Raw genomic sequence first — 21,053 nt, forward strand, 5'->3', positions numbered from 1 at the left:
CTTGGATCTAAAATAAAATCCGAAATTGGTTGGGCAGAAATATTGCTGAATTAGTAATGGACGGTAGGTAGTTAGAACCAAAGCAATGCTAGAATTGGAGCCACACATACTTGCTTATTTTACAGAGGAATAGATGCGACTTGCCCAAGGTCACCTGAGTAATTGTCAGAACCATAACTCAGGGCTCAAGAACCCCTGGGATATTGACTAGAATTTCATGGTAAGGAGCCTGGTCTGTCTTGACTACTTTCATAACCCCTATGTTTAGTGTGATGTCTGGCATATAACACATAGTCACCAAATCACCAAAGGAGTGAAAAAGAACTAATCCCAAGCCCTGGGTAGTCAGTTGATTGGAACATCATCCCATAAACCGAATTGAAACGTTGCAGGTTCAAACCTCAGTCAAGCCCCATACCTAAATTGTGAGTTCAATCCCCATTCAGGGAGCATACAGGAGGCAACCAATCAATACTCCTCTCTCATACCAATGTTTCTCTATCTATCTATCTATCATCTATCTATCTATCTATCTATCTATCTCTCCCTTTCTCCCTCCTTCCCTCCCTCCCTTCCTCTTTTTCTAAGAGCAATGAAAATAAGGTCCTTGGGTAAGGATTTAAAAAATGAACTAATTCCAGGAGTGTGGCTATGATGAATTCCTTGATGTATCTTGCTTTAAAAGAAATCACAGAAGAACTAATTATTATTAAGGTCAACAGGAAACTAAAAGTATGTATTCATTCATTCATTTTACAAATATGAGCACCTGCTATATATGAGTTCAAATCAAGAAATATGTTCAGCTTTATTTTATTCAATATCAGGGTATTGTGAATTTACTATGTTCTGGACACAGGCTTGGTGTTGGGTATTGAGAGATAAATGACTCAGATATAGTTCATGCCTTTGTATAGTTTACAATCTACAAATAGTCTAACTGTATGTGCTCCAACTATATAAGGACTAACACTAACTGCTTACAGTCTAACATAAATACAAGATACAATTTGCTTCTTGCTCTAAAAGAGAAAGATATACATCCATAATAAAGCCCACCCAAATCATTTTTAGAATGACATATGATATAAATACAAGATCAAATAATCAGAGAATTCAAAAGAGGAACCTGAAAAAAACTTCTAATAGATTATTTTTAGCTTTATCATGAAGGACAGATAGATCTGTCCAATGAGAGATAGCAAAAAGGGCTTCTTAGAAGTCTTCTAGGCATCTGGAACCCTCTCCCAATAACTGAAATGTAACAGTATGTCTAAGGTGTCAGACAGCATGCTTTCTCTCTATAGCACCCACGGGATACAGGCACCTTAGGGCTCTAATTCCAGGTATTGTTGTATTCTCTGTTGAGCAGGTGATTGGAAGTTATATAGACAGAGCTTGGGTCTGGTCTTGAACAATAACTCCTTTTCTTGGTCCTCCATCACTGAAGGCTCTATAACATGATGATTCAGAGCACTTATTTTGCACTCAGATGGACCTGTGTTTAAATCTCAACTCCATATTTAATAGATATCTGAACTTGCACAAGGTACTTAATTATTCTATGTCCCAGTTTTCTCATCTGTAGAATTAGAATAAAGATACTGCCATGTATCATTTTTGTAAAAATTTGAAGTTGAACATTTATAGTGTATAGCATAGACTCTGGTCATTCAGACCAGCACTGAGTGTTGCTCAAACTTGCTTCTGTATGTTCTAGTTTCTGAGATTTCTGGAATTAGACAACAGGTCCTCACTGGCCTCATCTCTCCAGCACCCAACATATCACGCAGCACACAGTAACTAAACGCAAGTAGCTCTTAAAAGAATCTTAACATTTTAACTCTTGTTCCTGGCTTCAGAGCATGTACCATGTTCTCAATCTGCAGTGACCCTTAAGAATACCACACATATTAAATCCAAAATATGTGGACTTAAAAACAATTTGATTTTGTGAGCTTTCAAGAAAAAACTGTAAGTTTTATGCTTATAGAGAACATGCCAATCTTTATTGTTGTGTCCCTCATACCTAACATGGGGCTTGGCACATGGTAAGTATTTAATAAATATGTACTGAAATGATGGATAGTTAGGTAGATGAACAGATGGGTGACAGATGGAACATTGAAGAAATGTTACAGGACCAAGAAATCTGGAAATCTCTTGACACAGATGTTCTCCGAAATCCCATTGCTCATATTTCTCTCTGGGGACCCTTAAATTGACCTCAGACTAAGAATGATTAGAAGCCTTTCACATGCACTTAATTTTGAAGCTTTCTCACTGGCGTGGGAAAAGAGATAAACTTCAATCAAATTTCTTGATTGAGAGGCAGGGTCTATGGGTTTAATATCAGCTTCATCACTAATTAGCTGGTGGCCTCTCTGGGTGTTTCACTTCTGCTTTTGCACAGCGTGTACTCTCTGCTGAACTGGGTGTGGCTGCCTGGAGCGATGTACTCATACCACTTCTAAAGTGGGGCTCCACAGAAGCCTGTTGGTATGGGTCAGAAACACCTGCCACATGCCCTGCAAGCATGTGTGGGGGTGCCCCAGATCTGCCATGTCTGGGGTCAGTGACCTCCTAGAGTTGCTTCTAAGCCCTGCTCCAGTCTGACTTTGATTCTACTGTATGATCTGATGTCTGTCTGTGTCTGTGGAAAGTGCTGAAAATCTGAGCCAGACGTTTCCCGTCAGGAGCAATGTCTTGAAAGATTAAACCACAGGCAGCCTGTTCTAGAGAAAGCCCTGGCCGGCCGAGCGGCACGGACAGCCATCCCAGGAGCAGCGCTGCTGCTTGGCCCGGGTCTAACCTCCCGGAAAAGAGCTCCACCCCAGGCTCCTGGGCTGGATTTTCTTGCTACTGAATTAGAACAAATAGGCTAGAGGAAACTAGGACTGTGGCCGTAGCCTCCTTCCTCTCCTAAGGATTTCAGGGTATCCCTGGTCTTTAGGGATTCCCCAAAGTTGCCTCAGAAATTCCTCATCCTTCAGGGACTAGCCTTCACTGTCCTCCAAACAAAAGGCACAGCTCCTCACACAGTAACAGTACATACCAGTTACTGAGTTCTCCCTCCAATTAGGCACTGTCCTAAATATTTCCATGGATAATCTCATTTTCTCTCACTTGCAGTTGAAAGAACTTTACTGTGGGATTGATGTTAGTGTTGCCATTTTACAGATATAAAATATTGAGGCTCAGGGAGGCAATGTTACATAGCTTCTAGACTGAGCCATATGAAATTGCCCCTATGCAAACTTTTTGACCTACAAAAAGGGCAGTTCAACCAATAGCAAATGGCAGAACCAGGATCTGATAGTGTTTGACTGACTCCAGGGCAGATATTCTCAAACACTGCATAGAATATTCTTGGATATTTTTCCAGTGTAGCATTTATCATTCTTCCCTGTAAATATCTGTTCACATGTCTGTTTCATTTACTGGACTCACTGAGAACAAATACACCTCAGAGCCTGGTCTTAGCACTCATTCAACTGATCTCTGTTGAATGCAAGAATAAATGATTTTTTTAATAAATTCATTGTCAGGCCTCTGAGAAGACTGTTGGCTCCACTAGCAGCCTAACTGGGCAGCCGTTAAACCAACCACCATGCTACATCAACAGATAAATGATTTTCAGTGCTGGGATTCAAACACCTAGGGCTTGGAAGGGTTTGGGTTTGGCAATCAGAGTTTTCTCAATTCTTTTAAGACACAGATTGTGCTGGACTCAGTCAACTATAAAGATCAGATGTCCTTGGAAAAAAGTCCACACTTAAGGCTCTTTCCTGGCTCCTCTCTCTTCCTGACACATTCCAAGGAGGAATTTATGAATGTTGGGAAGGACAGGGGGTGAGGAATTCCTAGAACCTTTAAGAATGCCCGTGTAAGCAGCTCCTTGCTTAACTGACTGTGCATAAAGAAATCCTCTTCGTGTGAACTGTCTCATGCATTGCCAAAATGATGTGGAGAGAAATTCATCAGAATTGCTAAACAGTGAGAATCTTCCTTGTTCCCCCAAACTGAGGATATTTTATGCATGTGCCCAAATCAACAAGATAAATATACTCTTTGAGCTATTAAAAATGAAGTTACCAGTAACTAATTCTGAAATATGATTCTAGCCTGTTGGAAGTTTTATCTTTATCTAAAAATGAAATTGTTTATTCTCCAGCTATGACTAAAAAAACAATCCAAAGATTGTTGACTCCTTCAGCCAGCAATGGTCTTTGTCCTGTGGTGAGGCGCCCAAAAATAACCCTTAGTTTATTCCATGCTGCTTCTATAAAATTAGCTACCAAAACAGATCTACTGGGGGGGGGGCATTAAAAACTTGATAACAAGCCAAAAGACATCTTAGAATATAAAAGTATTAACCAAAAAGCCCCTGAGACATGGTTGCCATGCTACTGACTATGGTCTCCCTGTTGAATGAAGTAACTCAGTGTAATGTTCTGAATAAAAATCTATAATGCCCAAATCTGGAGAATCAGCCTATATTGGCAGCATTTAATACTAAAGAACTAATTTTTATCTTTCATCAGCAATGAAATCCTAATACTTCACTACCCTCTATATACATCCCCCCCAAAAAAAAGCCTTTAGGACCATCGATTTTATATAGTTAGTTGTCTGGGAGGGGGGGTTATAGAAAATAAGCACTGTAAGTGTGCCAGGTATTTGGAAACCAAAGGACTAAATACAGAAGTCTATATTTTTTTCAACAGGTGACACTGTGAGCAGTTAGACATGTAGCCTTAGAGAAACAGTTGTGCTTACAGGCTCAGGACCAGCTCCTCACATTAACCCTTCATGGACTCCTCACTATGGCTCTCCTGACTGATGTGCCCTCTCCCTTCTGCTCCCCTCAATGTATTTTACACCCGAGTAGTGTTCCATAATGCTGTCTGACCTTTGCCTATGTCAGACAGCCACAAAAAGCTGTTGTTAATATTGTTATCCTCTTCCGATGTATTTCAACTCCATTGCCTTTACTCTTGTGGTTTCCTCTTACTAGACTTCCATAGGCTTCCAATTATACCCCCTACTACAGTCGTATCTATGTTTTAGAAATTCACCCATCCTGAAGGTCTATCTCTTTCAAGGTGTCTTTCTTGAGCATCTCAAAAGAAAGTAGCCTCCCTGCACTTTGAACTACTAGGCTTAGGTCAGTCAGTCCCTTTTGTTACCTATTATATTACTGTTGTAGTCATGGTGTAACTCCCTGATTATTCCATCCCTTCCATATGCAAAGTTTCCTTTTTTATCTATTCTCTGATTGACCAGTGTTGTTATTATTGATTTTATTATCATTAGCTACCATATATTAAGCAGCTATTGCGTATCAGGCACTGTGTTAGTAGGTTAACATACATCTTCTCATTTTATCCCATCCTCCCACAAAACTAGGAACTGGACATATGATGTCTGTCTGGAAAAAGTCCAGCCATTGTTAATATAACAATAAATTTGTGTGACATCGATGTAACCTGGCAGCCAAGGAGAGTGGACTGCATGCACATGCGTGAACAACAGTGACTTCACTGTACCAGTCAGTGGGGGTGGTAGATGCTGTTGAGTGAGCATGTGTACTGTGTGGCCATTGCATTCAAAATGACTGAGAATAGAGCAACGGATCTGCATCAAATTTTGTGTTAGGCTTGAACATTCCTCCATGCTCAACTACCGGGATAATTCAGAAGGCTTTCAGGCACAATGCAGTGAGTGCAGCAAAATGAACATGTGGCACAAATGTCTCAAAGAGGGTTGAGAATCTGTTGTAAGTGATGCATGTTCTGGAAGGCCTGCAACACCTAAGAAGGTTGAATGTGTATGGGCTGCAATCAACAAAATAGGTGACTGATGGTTTGAAAACTAGAAGCTGATCTAGGGATTCCAAAAACTACTGTATCTGAGATTTTGACACAGGATCTTGGCATAAAATGTGTGCAGGCAAAATTCATTATACAGCTTCTGTTACCAGAGCAGAAGAAACATCTTGTTGCCATTGCTAATGACTCGATTCAAACCAATACCAATGAACAAGGTTTCCTCGGGAAGTTCATAACCAGAGATGAATCATGGGTCTACAGCTATGATCCAGAAACAAAGGCCCAGTCATCCCAATAGAATCACCTGGTTCTCCACATTCAAATAAAGTGTGACAAAGTCACAGCAAGATCAAGACCATGTTAACTGTGTTTCTTGATTGGGAAGGTGTTGTCTATCATGAGTACACCCCTCCAGGCCACACAATTAATAAGGAGTACTACCTCGATGTTCTTTGTCAGTGGAGAGATGAATGTGATGAACACAGCCACAGCTATGGACAACTGGTGATTGGCAGCTTCATCATGACAATGCACCCACTGGTACATTACCTCTCATGCAGAGTTTTTTGGTGAAACATCAAATCACCCAGGCGACTAAGTCCCCCTACAGCCCAGATTTGGCACCCTGTGACCTCTGGCTTTTCCAAAAACTAAAATCACCTTTGAAAAGGAAGAGATTTCAGACCATCAATGAGATTCAGGAAAATATGATGGGGCAGCTGGTGCTAATTCTGACAAAGAATTTTGCAAAGTGTTTTGAATAGTAGAAGAGACACTGGGAGAACTGTGTGAGGTCCCAAGGTGCCTACTTTGAAAGGGACTGAGGCATCATTGTCCTATATACAATGTTTCTTCTATCTTGTGTCTTCTTCAATAAATGTCTCTGTTTTTCATAGTACATGACTAGATACCTTCTGGACAGACCTCATATGTATAACCATGTATGAGATGAGGCAAGTGAAACTCAGAAGGGGAAAGAGAATGTCCACAGGTAGCAGCTACTAAATGGAAGAGCTGGATTCTAACACACGTCTATTTCTTCCACATCAGCTGCTCATCCTCAAAATTGTTTAGACTTCTATAGGACTGAGTTCCTTTAAAAACTCTGGTGACAGTGACCAAAGGGGAGTGGGGAGGGGATTATAGGGGAAAACGGTGAAGGGTTTGCAGAAACTACTATAAAGGACACGTGGAAAATAACAAGGGGGGTGGAAACAGGGGAGGGGGGGAAGACTAGGGTGGTGGGGAGGGGTGGAGGAAAAGGCAGAAAACTGTACATGAACAACAATTAAAAAATGTTTAAAAAACAATAAAAATTTTTTTAAATAAATAAAAATGAAAACTCTAGAGCAAAGTCATGCAGGGTCACCAGGAAGAAGAGTCATGAGTTATCTTTTATAAACTCTATCAGCTCCCAAGAGAAGGGAGAGGCAGAGCAGGGCAAGATGTTATTAGGTGCAGCTGAAGTGGTTTCTAGAGCAGCTTATTTGGGGTTTGATTTGAGATGAATCTCCTGAAGATCTAGAGGCTTTAAGGTATATAGAGAGAGAAAAAAAGAGAAAAACTTTTTCATCCCTAGGGTAGGATGTGGGAAAAGGATGCTGACCTGGGACAAGGTGGAGTTCCTTCAGATTTGAGCACAACAGCCATAAAGACTATATCCCACTTGTATCTGGATATGTTTGAACATGTCAGCTGTGAAAATTATAGTGCATATACATACTTGCTGGTGTGTAGGTGAGTTACTGAAAAGGACTTCCTAGTCTCCTGGCACCTCTCTCTGAGGTACTCACCCATTTTTCATTAGACAATAATGTTGTAACTTTCTTAGAGACTCACTTTGACCTCTCTGAGCCTCAGTTTCCTCATTTGTACCATGGGCTTAGCGTGACCCAGCAGCTGTCTAAACCCGTTGTGCTCAACAGAACTTCTGCAATAATGGAAATATTTTTTGCCTGCACTGTCTGATATTATAGAGACTAGTCATGCCCCTATTAAGTACTTGAAATGTGGGTAGTACACTTGAGGATGGAATTTTTAATTGTATTTAATTTTAATTCATTATAATTTTAATAACCACTTGTGCCTGGTGGCTAACCATATTGGACAGCACAACTCTAGAGCAACAAATTCAAAGTTTTCTACCTCTTCTTAAGCCCTCTCTCATGGGGAAATTTTTATGGTAATTTTTTTCCCTCCAGATTAATCATGTTTTGAGTAGTTCATAGGAAAGGATACACCTAAAGTTTCACAGAAACAATTCACAGCAGTTAATTTGGCTCTAAAAAATTTCTTTCAATAAAGATAGAAAGTGCAGTCTGGTCGTCATGTTTATTTTTCTGCATTTAGCAGCAATATGCTGAGACAGGATACAGATCAAGGCAACACACATGGCTTAGAAATAGACACTTTGTCCTGAATATGTGACCCCAATAATCGAAGAATTGAGCCCATCCAAAAGTTTTATCTCTTCCTGCTGCCTCCTTTGCAAATATTGACTCATCTGATCCTTTAATCTGTAATCTCACTATAAAGGATAGGTATATAGGTAGAGAGAGAGAGAGAGAGAGAGAAGAAGGAGGAGGAGGAAGAGGATGGGGGTGGGGAAGGGAAGGGAAGGGAAAGGAAAGGAAGGGAAAGGAAGGGAGAATCTCCCAGGGTATATTTACTAGGAATTCTGAGAGAGAGAAGTCTCTGCTTCACTACATAACTTTATCCTTGCTTTAAAAAAAAAAAAAGAACCCAGATTTAAATAAGCCAAAGAAGTTTCAAGAGTTAGAAGAAAGAAAATCCTGGAAAATGTATTAAGTGAAGTCCATATTTTTTACTACAAATCTTCTCTTTATTGAGCTCTTGCTGCTGCCAAAAGACTGCAACCATTCCCATTGCACATGTTATCTACATACTTCTCACAACAGTCCTGTGAGGTGCAGATACTGCCTCACTCAAGGAAGAGGAAGTGCTTGAACAGTAACTCAAAACCAAGGGTCTGTTTGCAAAACCTGTGCTCTTCAACACTACTGTATTTCTTCACCACTATTCCAGCACCTTGGATTGGAGCTTGCTACACTCTCAAGGAAGCCCTTTCAACTGGATACTTCTAACTAGAAAAATACTTCTCCTGCTGTGCTGAAATTTGTCTCATTGTAACTAACTCTCTTCTACACTGCTTGTTCTGTCCTTTGGGGCCACAGGGACAAGCCCGCTCCTGCTTCTGCAGGGTTTAGGCATGGTAACCCTGTCCCTCTCAATCTTGGCTTTTTCAACCGTTGGATGAACATGCACAGGTCCACAATCCTTCCTCCTACAAGATATTTTCTAGACTTCCCTGAAGTCTAGACTTCCATTGCCTGATCATTTCGCATAAAGATAAGAATCTTCTGGGCTTTTAAAAGAGCCTCTGTAGAATTTAAGTTGTTCATTCTGAAATTTTAAACGCCTTACTGCCAGAACATGATCCTTCATGTCTGACCTAAATATCACAAAGTTCAATCTACAGCAATTTCCCTAGATCTGTCTTCAAAGGGGACATTCATTAATCAGCCACTTGTCTGCATATGACATTTTTAAAGGTTACTATTTGTACCCTATCTTTTACCTCTCTAGTGTAAATATGTCCAGTTCTAGTACATTTATCTTCAAAAGATTTACTTCACCATCCTTTAGTGATTTCTGCAGTTCCTTTGTTCTAGATTCAATGAGGAGGTCAGTCTCAAGCAAAAGAAGGCTATGGGCCTAGACCTAGGCCAGGTTTTGTTCCTAGAAGTGCAACAAACTTGCAGCTACATCTTAACGTGTGTCTACTACGGTCCTTACATGCTGCACTAATCTATAATTCCCTCGTGAAGAATTTTGACCCTCACTTGACAAAGGAAGTCATGGTCTAGAGAGGATAAATAGCTTGCCCCAAGTGACAGAGCTAGTGAGTGGCATTTAAACCCAGTTTTGTCTAATTCCAAAGCTGAGGCATTTTCTACCACACTGAAGATATAATGGGGCTTTTCCCCAAGTACAAAAACATAGCTCAGCCCACCATGAGTCAATAGGAAATACACAGCCCTCGAGAATCCCATTTCCTTCCTCCAGACAATGTAGCACTTGGCTGTGCCGATGCCCATCTCTGACATGCACAGTGAAAAATCCTCATTCAGCCCATGCTCTGATCATTATTACTCTAGGCTCATTGCCTTAGAGTCCCAACCAGCAACTCTAATGGCTTTTTAAATGGAAATTTAAGTCATTTAGCAACACACAAAAGTGTTGGCTAAAAGTCCAAAAGCATTTCAAACTGGCCCATGGCTCTTTCTCATAAAAAAAAAAAAAAAAAGCTAAGAATTGATGGGAAGAGGGTGGAAAGAAAGGAAGGGCTTTGTGGAAGGCAAAGAGAGCTCAAGCAGTTGCAATAGAGTAGGCGATCAACAAATATTTGTCCACTAAACAAATAAGATGGACCACGCTGGTTCGGGAGAAGAAAAATTACTAAGTTCTCCTCTTCATGATAATTTTTATTCACTGGGCTTGCCTACGTCACAGATCCACCAATTCTTACTTAAAAACACTACCGTGATTTGAATTAAAAAGCATACTTGGAAGAAGTTTTTTGTTCCTTTTTTGTCTGTGTTTTATTTTGTTATTGTTTCTGTTCTAAGCAGGGAGTAGGGGCCCTAAGTAGATATTATATGATAGCTGGTGAAGTACCAAATATGAATATAAGTAGGATGTAGTCTGGACAGGAAGTTCCTGATTCTCTGCACAACCAGTGCTTGCTAAGTCCCCAGTTCCCTGCTCAGTCCAACAGAAATGCTTTTGATTCTATTTCCTCTGCCACCATCCCTGTCTGGGTTTTGCTGTGACTTTCTGTCACCATGGAAGAGATGATCATTTGGGATCATGTCGACACATTTTACCATTAGGATGCATTTTATCATTGGGAAAAACAAAAGTTGTGAAACCTTTCACAGGATTAGGAATCCAAATACCACATCTAATTGACATAAATAAGTAACTTAGAGTGTTCAAGACTAATAATAGACATGGGCAAAGGGAAATGTCAACTTGTGAAAAAACAAATAGCCTTCAATCATTTTCTTGAACTACACCCAGCTCTATTTGCTAGTAAAAGAGGACCATAAATGACATCACACCATGTATAGATCATTCTCATATGCATCCAAGGCACATTTTAATCAATATTATATAAAGTTTAACCTTGTCTTCCTATTGTTGCCCAATAACTTCTCAACCTCTTTTGACAATCCCCCTGTCCTCTGTTGCCTGATTGCCCCCACTGGTGAAGAGCCATAACACACATGAGTAAGGCAACTCAGCAGAGTAAGAACCACCTCACATTAGCAGGTCTCCTCCAACCTCCCTTTGCATCTGATCCCCTTTACTCTTTTAGAGACTCTGGCGTATCAGCACTACAGTGACTACTGAATGAATGCCAAGAGAGCTTCGAATAGAACAGACACAAAGTAAAAACTCACTTACAATTGCAGATAGTCATTAGAGTCAATTAGCAGAAAATATTAACACCCTTGTTGTTTTTCTTTCTTTACTTGTAGAAGAGAATTCCTTCAAGAAGATCAGGAACAACTGATTTAGATTCAACTCTCTGCTTCCAAGTCCCCATCTCTACCTGACAGGGAGACACCCTAGGACCCTAGAACCCGAGCACCATCCAGCCAAACCCACCTCCACCATGGGGGCTGTGACTCGGCTCTTGGCGGGCATCTGCCTAGCTTTTCTCACCCTCACAGCTGATGGAGGGGTCCTTAAGAGAGTCATTCGGCACAAGCGACAGAGTGGGGTGAACATCACCCTGCCGGAGGAAAACCAGCCTGTGGTGTTTAACCACATCTACAACATCAAGCTGCCTGTAGGGGCCCAGTGCTCTGTGGATCTAGAATCAGCCAGTGGCGAGAAAGAGCTGGTCCCACCGCCAGAGCCCAGGGAAAGCTTCCAGGAGCACACGCTGGACAAGGAGAACCAGATCGTCTTCACCCACCGCATCAACATCCCCCGCCAGGCCTGTGGGTGTGCTGCTGCTCCCGACATCAAGGAGCTCCTGAGCAGACTGGAGGAGCTGGAGAACCTGGTGTCTTCCCTGCGGGAGCAGTGCACCATGGGAGCAGGCTGCTGCCTCCAGTCTGCTGAAGGTACAAGCTAGGGATGGGCCCAGCCCCTCGCTGCAATAATGGGAGGAATGATGAGCATGGTGGGATCTACACTAGCCGTTGTTTTCACAGTGGCTTCCTGGGCAAACTAGCCCCACAAGGTGTCCATTACAAAGAGATGTTATGGGCAAATAAAGTAGAGAATGTAACCATCTCTATTCCACTCTTGGTGACAAAAGTTTCTCAGGGGAATTTACAGGTCTCTGAAGTCCTGCTTCAAAAAAACCTATGTTACTTTAATTACTAGTTTCTAAAACTTATTGGACCATGAAATGTATACATTCTGTACATCAAAACTTATATACACATTATGAAGTTCCTGACCCAAAGGCCATACTCTGAAAGGTACTGAAATAGCCCCATTACCCCACTGTACACATAGGAAACTAAGACCCAGAAGTAGGATGGGATACCTCAAGGGTCTGACTTGTAAGTGGCCAAGTCAGGACTTCAACCACAGTGTTTCACACCCTGATGCTGTTACAAGTGCGTGCTGCTTCCCACAGCAGTACAAAGCCTGGGAGTTTGAATAAATGTCCTAGCTGAGTGGCAGCAATGAGGATGATCACCACGGCGGCTGAGCCCCTTCTATGTACACGGCACTGTAATTCATTACCTAATTTAATCCTCCCTCCAACCCTTTAGGATGAGGTGGAATAGCCCCATTCTGCAGATGTAAGAACTGAGACTCAGAGCAGTTATCCAGCTGACCCCAAGGGTAATAAGAGACTGGAGCTTGGAACATGCCTGTGTGCCGCCCGCACTCCCAGTCTTCCGGTACTGCCTGTCTGAATTCCTCACAAAGAAATGTTGCCACTTTGGAATCGTCCTCATCCCCACTCCCTGAAGTTGACAAAACTGCAGGAGCTTCAAGAGCTTTAAATCAGAGATGAAAATCTCTATTTATACTACTCAGAAAAAAATCACCATAAATTACTAGAACAAATTATTTTAAGAGTAGACCTAATCATCGTAAGTGGAGAATACTAAAGACAGCTCTGGGATTCTAAGGCAAAAAAATTTTTTTTTCTTTATGCACAGATTAGGTTGTCTTCCACCTCTCAACTCCCTGGCAAAATAGATGAGAGCTGTACAATAGAATGAATTCTTAAAAAGTGGGTGGAAATAATTGCCTAGTGAAGTGCTACTCAATGGAAATATAACGGGAGCCATCTATGTAACCGTAGATTTTCCAGTAACCAAGTTAAAAAAACGAAAAAAGAAACAGATAAGGATAATTTGAAGCATCTATTTTATTTCACCCAACAGAACTAAAATATCCGTGTTTCAGCCTGTAATCCATATAAAAACGATGAAAGGATATGTAACATTCTTTTATGCTAAGCCTTCGGAATTGGAACATGTCGGACACTTCCAGCACATCTCAGAGCAGATCAGCCAGAGTTCAATGGCTGAATAGCCACATGGGTCCCACGGCCACCATACTACACAGCACAGGTGTAGGTTCTCACTTTTCAAATAAACTTTCTCCAAAAAAATTCCCTCCCTGCCTGCTGTCAGGAAGGGGATAAAACATATTAATGCAGCTGTATTTATGTACAGAGAAAATGGAGTGAGTTTTATTGCTCCTCCTTGGGTTCCTCAGAGATCACGCCAGTGACTCCTGCGAGTGGAGCTGAAATAGCACACAGACTTTAAAGAGCTGAAGGCACATCAGCGCTGACCACTCCTCAGACTCACCACTACAGCCTCCGGGGAAAGAGAGGGAAAAAGAGATAGAGCCTAATGAGTTTTGTGGGGGCGGAGCCAAATTGCAAGTTGCGCTGACAGAATTAGAAAGCCTCAGCTTAACTGTCTCATTTCAGTTACGGAAAATTAGAAAGTTTTGGTCACGTGAACCCATGTGACAATGTGAGTCAACCCCCAAAAACCATCAAGAGAACATTGTGAGGAGCACAACAGTCAGCTCCTGATGTCCCCGGTGAACCTTGACCCCCCAGGGCAGTGCTCTGTTGGTTCCATTAGACCCATGAGGAAACTGAGCTCCTGAAAGAGCCCACAGCTCCTCCCAAAAGCAGCACAGAGGTTGAGTCAAAGAATCAGAGCTGGGTTCAGTTCAACAATGATCTCTTGGACGTCTCCTATATGCCTGACCTTGGTCGGACACCAGAGTAGCAACAGAGCCCTGCATAACATATTCCACAAGGTGGTGGCCCATAACTGCTTGCAGACGTGTGGCTATGTGAAAATGTGATGGCAACTATGGATTCTGTCCCCAGGGGCGGAAACAGACAAACACACACACACACACACACCTACAGACCTAAGTACACACTGTCTTTGCATGTAAGTCTACAGATTTCAGAGAGTTCAAGTTAAGAATTCCTACCATCTGATTTCATACACTAAGCTCCTAGTTCTCAAGCCTGATGGGGCCCAAGGGTGCAACCGTGCTCTGGCTGAATTTGATTCTGGGTTTCACGGGTAGAAACTGAGACATTGGGCTGAGAGCCTCTACTCTCTTCCTTGCAGGCCGCCTGGACACCAGGCCCTTCTGCAGCGGCCACGGGAACTTCAGCACCGAAGGATGTGGCTGTGTTTGTGAACCTGGCTGGAAAGGCCCCAACTGCTCTGAGCCTGAATGTCCAGGCAACTGCCACCTACAAGGCCAGTGTCTCGACGGGCAGTGCGTCTGCGATGAGGGCTTCACCGGAGAAGACTGCAGCCAGCTGGCCTGCCCCAGCGACTGCAATGACCAGGGCAAGTGCACGAATGGGGTCTGCATCTGTTTCGAAGGCTACACCGGCGCTGACTGCAGCCGGGAGGTTTGCCCGGTGCCCTGCAGCAAGGAGCACGGCAGGTGTGTGGACGGCCGGTGTGTGTGCCAGGACGGCTTTGCCGGCGATGACTGCAACGAGCCCCTGTGCCTCAACAACTGCTTCAACCGTGGGCGCTGCGTGGAGAATGAGTGTGTGTGCGACGAGGGCTTCACCGGTGAGGACTGCAGTGAGCTGATCTGCCCCAATGACTGTTTCGACCGGGGCCGCTGCGTCAACGGCACCTGCTACTGTGAGGAAGGCTTCACAGGGGAGGACTGTGGCCAGCTCACCTGCCCACAGGCCTGCCACGGCCAGGGCCGGTGTGAGGCGGGGCAGTGTGTGTGCCACGAGGGCTTCGCCGGCGTGGACTGCAGCGAGAAGAGGTGTCCTGCCGACTGTCACCACCACGGCCGCTGCACCAACGGACAGTGTGAGTGTGATGATGGCTTCACAGGAGCTGACTGCAGTGAGTTCCAGTGCCCCAACGGCTGTAGCAGCCACGGCCACTGTGTCAATGGGCAGTGTGTGTGCGACGAGGGCTACACCGGGGAGGACTGTCGCCAGCTGCGGTGCCCCAACGACTGCAACAGCCGGGGCCGCTGCATCGAGGGGAAGTGCACCTGCGAGCAAGGCTTCCAGGGCTACGACTGCAGTGAAATGAGCTGTCCCAACGACTGTCACCAACACGGCCGTTGCGTGAATGGCATGTGTGTCTGTGACGACGGCTACACGGGGGAGGACTGCCGGGATCTGCGGTGCCCCAAGGACTGCAGCCACCGGGGCCGCTGTGTGGAGGGGCAGTGCGTGTGTGAGGACGGCTTCACGGGCCGCGACTGTGCGGAACTCTCCTGTCCCAGCGACTGCCACGGCCAGGGCCGCTGCGTGAACGGGCAGTGTGTGTGCCATGAAGGCTTCATGGGCAAAGACTGCAAGGAGCAACGGTGTCCCAGTGACTGCCACGGTCGGGGCCGCTGTGTGGACGGCCAGTGCGTCTGCCACGAGGGCTTCACGGGCCCTGACTGTGGGCAGCGCTCCTGCCCCAAAGACTGCAGTAACTTGGGACAGTGTGTGGCAGGCCGCTGCATCTGCAACGAGGGCTACACTGGGGAAGACTGCTCGGAGGGTGAGTACCAGGGCTCACACTAGCAAAATAAGGCCACGACATCTGGTATGTGTTGGAGAACTAAGTGTTACATTAAAACACATGCACACAGACTCTTTGAAGGGGCTCTGGTTATTCAACTCTTACAGGGCTACCTATTTGTCTAAGAGTGTGAGAGAGGTCATGGTATTATCTCAAACACACACAGCGAATACATCATAGAGCTGACATCTGAGTCTGCCTGACTCATCTGCACTGAGTTTGACACCTAATAGCCAGCATGAAGTAGATGAAATGATAACCTCCCTTGTACTAAGCATCAACCTCCTTTCCTACTTCCCACTGACATTGAACCAGTAATAAACTAGATCCCTCCATTTGGCGGGAAGTAAAAATTCAGCTAAATTAAATGGGCAATGAGATTATATAAAACAAATTGTTTTACATGCATGCCCAGCTAAAGACTGAATGCTGACCATTTATGAGGCAGGCCCGTCTCTTAATTCATCTTTCCTGTGCTGTCTTTGATCCCAAGAACGGCGAGCTCCTTAAAGGAGCACTACCCCTGCAGTTAGCACAAGGCACAGTCCGCAGTAACTGCACAGTAAACATTGCTTGAGTGAAAACACAGGGAAGAGTAACGTGTTTATGCTTAATGAGGACCTTCTTTGTACTTCCCTCACCCACCCGTATTATGATTGTCATAATGGAGAATCGCTACCTTGATGAAAACTAATGGTAGATAAGAATGAATGCCTGGCTCTGTGTTTATGTGGCCAAGGCAGAGAAGACCAGGTGGGAGGAACCCCGGGCTGGCAGGGAGATGGGAGTCCAAATTTGGTGAGATGTGCTAAGCTGGGCAGGTCCCACTAACTCAATCACATCTAGAAAGTGAAAAAGTTGGGCCAGGGGAGCCCAAAACACCCTCCCAGGCTTGAAGTGCAGAGCAGAGCGGTAAGGTCAGGCTGCCCCTTCCCACACAGATGGCCTGAATCTGAACCAGGGTCCAGGGAACGGAGAAGTCAGAGAAGACAGGTCACGAAGAACCCTTGAGGCCTGGACCTTCAGCCTGATGGCAGTGGATGGCCACCCAAGCTTTTAAAGATGGGTCACAGCGGTCGTTCCTTTATGAGTTCTGCATTTTAGGAGATGGAAGCTAGATTTCAGGCCTCTTTGGACGGCCAGTGGAGGCGAGAATTTACAGGGTACATTACTGACCCCAGCTGCCCTTTCTTATTCCCATCAGTGTCCCCTCCCAAAGACCTCATTGTGACGGAAGTGACAGAAGAGACTGTAAACCTTGCCTGGGAGAATGAGATGCGGGTCACAGAGTACCTGGTTATGTACACACCCACCCACGAGGACGGCCTGGAAATGCAGTTCCGGGTCCCTGGGGACCAGACGTCCGCCACGATCCGGGAGTTGGAGCCTGGCGTCGAGTACTTTATCCGAGTGTTCGCCATCCTGGAGAACAAGAAGAGCATTCCCGTCAGTGCCAGGGTGGCCACTTGTGAGTGAGCAGAACCGCCCTTGACGGCCTCCATTGCTCCCCTGGCCCAGTGCATAGCTGTTCCCATGAGTCACCGCCTTGCCTTTGCCCCCAAAACGCCACAGCTGTCCTTTCATAGTTACATCAATTAAGGCCCTGGAATCCAGTGAAGCCCACTGAATATTTTCTTAAAGAAACTCCCCATATGCTAACTCATTTAAGTCACAATAACCCTGTAAGATAAGAGCTATTGTTAAGCCATTTTACAGATGAGGAAACTGAGATTCTGTGATTATCTCATCTCAAATCACACAGTTAATAAGTGGCAGAGATGGGGTTTGAACCCTGGCAGTCTGGTTGCAGATTTATACTCTTAAATGCTAGATTCTACTACTACATTCCTATGCAGCTCACTGTCTATATACATATTTTAACAGTGGAAACACAAGGTTCAAATTTTTCCTTTAAGAGTCTAACATCAGTATAATTTTCTTCATACCTGAAAAGCAAGTTGGGCTAGAAAGTGGTCCTTTTTTGTTAACAGTGGCTGTCATGTTAAACTCATGCCCCATGCCAGGGATATGCCCATCAGTCTACACGTAATATACCACTCAGCCCCCAGTATATTCCCAAGGAGCAGGCATGCTTACCTCCTTCTCTCAAGTGAAGAAACTGAAGCTTGGGGCATTTTGTGCAATTTGCCCAAGTACACAAAATTTGTAACTGAAGAACTTAAATTCTAGCCCAAGTCTGTCTGATTCCAAACACAGGAGTTTATATTACACATTTTCATAGATGGGCACATATTAGGTTTAACCATATGAAATTGCCCAAAATTAATCATATAGTTTGTCCTAATACTCCTCTCATACTGCCTCACAGTAGACAGCATCCCAGAAGAGCCCTTGAATAGACTCCAGCTCGGATGGTCAGCCCTTGACCGTGGCAGACACCACCCTTGGGTTCAGTGGAGCGGGGCTGTGCCACCCCTACCAGGCACCTTGCCATCCTCACCTCCTCTGTGTGCTCTCCCTGACAGACTTGCCTGCACCTGAAGGCCTCAAATTCAAGTCCATCAAGGAGACATCGGTGGAAGTGGAGTGGGATCCTCTGGACATTGCTTTTGAAACGTGGGAGATCATCTTCCGGAATATGGTAGGGAGCACAAAGCATGCGAAAATCTAAAAGGTGGTCAAAGGCCACTGCAAACTCCTATATCGACTTTAGTTCCTTGGCCTTTGGTGAGGGACAAGGCTGTAATTGGCCCTTGTGTGTTTGCATATACATTTTGAGTGACTTTTAAAAGTCAGTAAGCATAACACTTAGGGCTGAGAGCCTAGACCAGGGGCATCAAACTCATTTTCACTGGGGGCCACATCAGCCTCAAGGTTGCCTTCAAAGGGCTGAATGCAATTTTAGACTATATAAATGTAACTACTCCTTAACTAGGGGCAAGGAGCTTGACACTGCCCCAGGTAGAAACTAGGTGCCAGGCCAGATAAAACAAGGTGGAGGGCCAGATTTGGCCCACAGGCCTTGTGTTTGCCACCCGTGGCCTAGACAAAGAGATGTTAATCTCTAAGTTTCAATTATTTCTCATAGTCTTGAAAATCTCTACTCAGAGGCAAAAAAGAGAGGAAATGGTCCCTGTCTCAAAATGCCTCTGGGCCTAAAGTACATGTGAAGCAGGGTAGTGGGTTCCTGAGTTCAAGCCCAGGCCCTGCCACTAACTAGCTATGGGACTATGGGACAATCACCCGACTTCTGTGATGCTGGCTTCTTATTCTATCAGAAGAGAGAGTAAGCCTGTGGCTCCAGAACTGCTTTGGCTCTCACATTCTGTCACTCGACTTGAGTGTCAAAGGGGTCAGCCAGGAAGTTTATGAGGGAAACACACTTGAGAAATGTCTTTATCATTTTTGTATACTGAGCACCTACCAAACTGATAAGTAAGTGCTTAGTAGATAGACGGAAGAATAAAAGAGGAATGAATGAATGTGAAGTGAATGAATTGTGTAAGTGAAGAGGCTGGCACCTTTCATAGGTCTTACCAGGGGACCTCTACCTTTCAGAATAAAGAAGATGAGGAAGAGATCACCAAAAGTCTGAGAAGGCCAGAGACCACATACCGGCAAACAGGCCTGGCTCCTGGACAGGAATATGAGATATCTCTGCACATCGTGAAAAACAATACTCGGGGCCCAGGCCTGAAGAAGGTGACGACCACCCGTGAGTACCGCCTTAAATATCACCGACACCATGATAAAGATGATAGTAACTCATAGGGTTCCTGGTTAATAACATGCCCTCTTCCTAGTACCTGTATCAATTAGCTTTTGCTATGAAAAAAACAAGCCAAGATCTTAGTGGCTTAAAACAATAATGCTACCCAGTGATGATTGTGGTTGGGCTTAACTGGACAGTTTTTGTGTTCTTGACTGAGCTCACTGATGCATCTGTGTGGGCTGGGGGCTGGTGGATCCAGGATGGCTTCATCCAGGGTGATGCCTTTCTGCTCCACTGGCTCCTCAGCCTCCAGGATGCTACCCTGGCCCTGCTCTTACAGTGGCTAACCAGGTTGAAAACTGGCATGACTTCTGTCAGAGCGAGTCTCAAGGCCAGTCCAGGTGTAAAGGGTAGGAAAACGGGTCCATCTCTTGAGGAGTGGAGCTTCAACATGGTCTTGCAAAGTGGCCAGGATACAGGAAAACTGAGACCACTGCACACAATCTACCACATCATCTAATTTATTTAATATTCACACCAAACCTGTAAAAAAAGGTAGGGCAAATTTCAATGGTATTATTTTTCAAGAGTGGTAACTGAGACTTAGAGAAATTAAATTAATTTAATCAATACCGCATGGGCGGTGCTGTCAGGACCACCATTTGAAGCCAGGGTCTCATTTTACTACATGAACCCCATTACCACCAGCATTGACTAGGCTCGGGTTTATGTAGAATGTTGACTCCATGTCTTCAACAGGAATCTAAGTAAAATCTCAATCCTAACCATGTCAGAACTTCCTGGGGGTAGAATAGGATTTGGCACTGCTAGAACATTTGATGGGGGGGAGGGGATCTGAATTTGGAGTTGTTCTACCAGAAAGCAAAGTTTTAATAAATAAATGAATAAATAAATAAAATTATTTTTCATTGCCATTTGATAAAACCTGTTTATCTTTTTTAAAATAACATGTACCACCTGCTTAAGGGATTGACTCTTCTTGGCAGGGTGTTGTTGGAAAGTTGAATCTTTCCACCAGCAGACTGCTGTTGGCTAATGACAAGAAAGAATCTCTTGCATTTAAATACTTGCATACTTCATCTAGCTCAGAGCCAATTCATGGAATCGGCTCCTTTATAAACAAGTATTTCCATCATCCTGACAACGTCCCTCTGTGGTAGGTAGAAGGCAGGCACCAACAGGAAAAAATCATTAGATCATCAGAAAAGGCATAAAAAAGATCAAGCAAATGCTTATTTACTATAGAGAAGATACACTGAGGATACAAAAGACCTTTCTCTCCTCAGCCCTTTTCTTTGTAATCCAAACATGGGGACTGGCTGCTTTATTTTCATCTCACTGCAGGACAAACATCCGAACGTTTGATGTTCCATAATCACATAAATATCAACACCAAGAGGCAGATATTAACCCGTTCACTTTGCTGCT

At 44.1% G+C, this 21,053-nt stretch overlaps 1 protein-coding gene across 8 annotated transcripts in view; it reads left to right on the top strand.

Annotated features, from left to right (window-relative positions):
• TNC (tenascin C) overlaps window positions 1-21,053 on the top strand; it is a 95,510-nt gene that overhangs the window by 23,210 nt on the left and 51,247 nt on the right. For 7 of the 8 annotated variants that reach the window (XM_053656478.1, XM_053656480.1, XM_037139457.2 and 4 more), the window contains exons 2-6: window positions 11,396-11,989; window positions 14,501-15,910; window positions 17,136-17,399; window positions 18,418-18,533; window positions 19,451-19,607. In XM_053656478.1, the coding sequence (XP_053512453.1) occupies window positions 11,533-11,989; window positions 14,501-15,910; window positions 17,136-17,399; window positions 18,418-18,533; window positions 19,451-19,607 (2,404 nt within the window). In that variant the 5' untranslated portion in view covers window positions 11,396-11,532. Of the gene's footprint in view, window positions 1-6,329; window positions 6,372-11,395; window positions 11,990-14,500; window positions 15,911-17,135; window positions 17,400-18,417; window positions 18,534-19,450; window positions 19,608-21,053 lie in introns of those variants that run through there. The other variant, XM_053656479.1, reaches the window with a different exon arrangement.

Source organism: Artibeus jamaicensis, unplaced genomic scaffold (genome assembly GCF_021234435.1).
Source record: "Artibeus jamaicensis isolate MK-2021 breed Jamaican fruit bat unplaced genomic scaffold, CSHL_Jam_final scaffold_1964, whole genome shotgun sequence".
Lineage (NCBI taxonomy): Eukaryota > Metazoa > Chordata > Mammalia > Chiroptera > Phyllostomidae > Artibeus > Artibeus jamaicensis.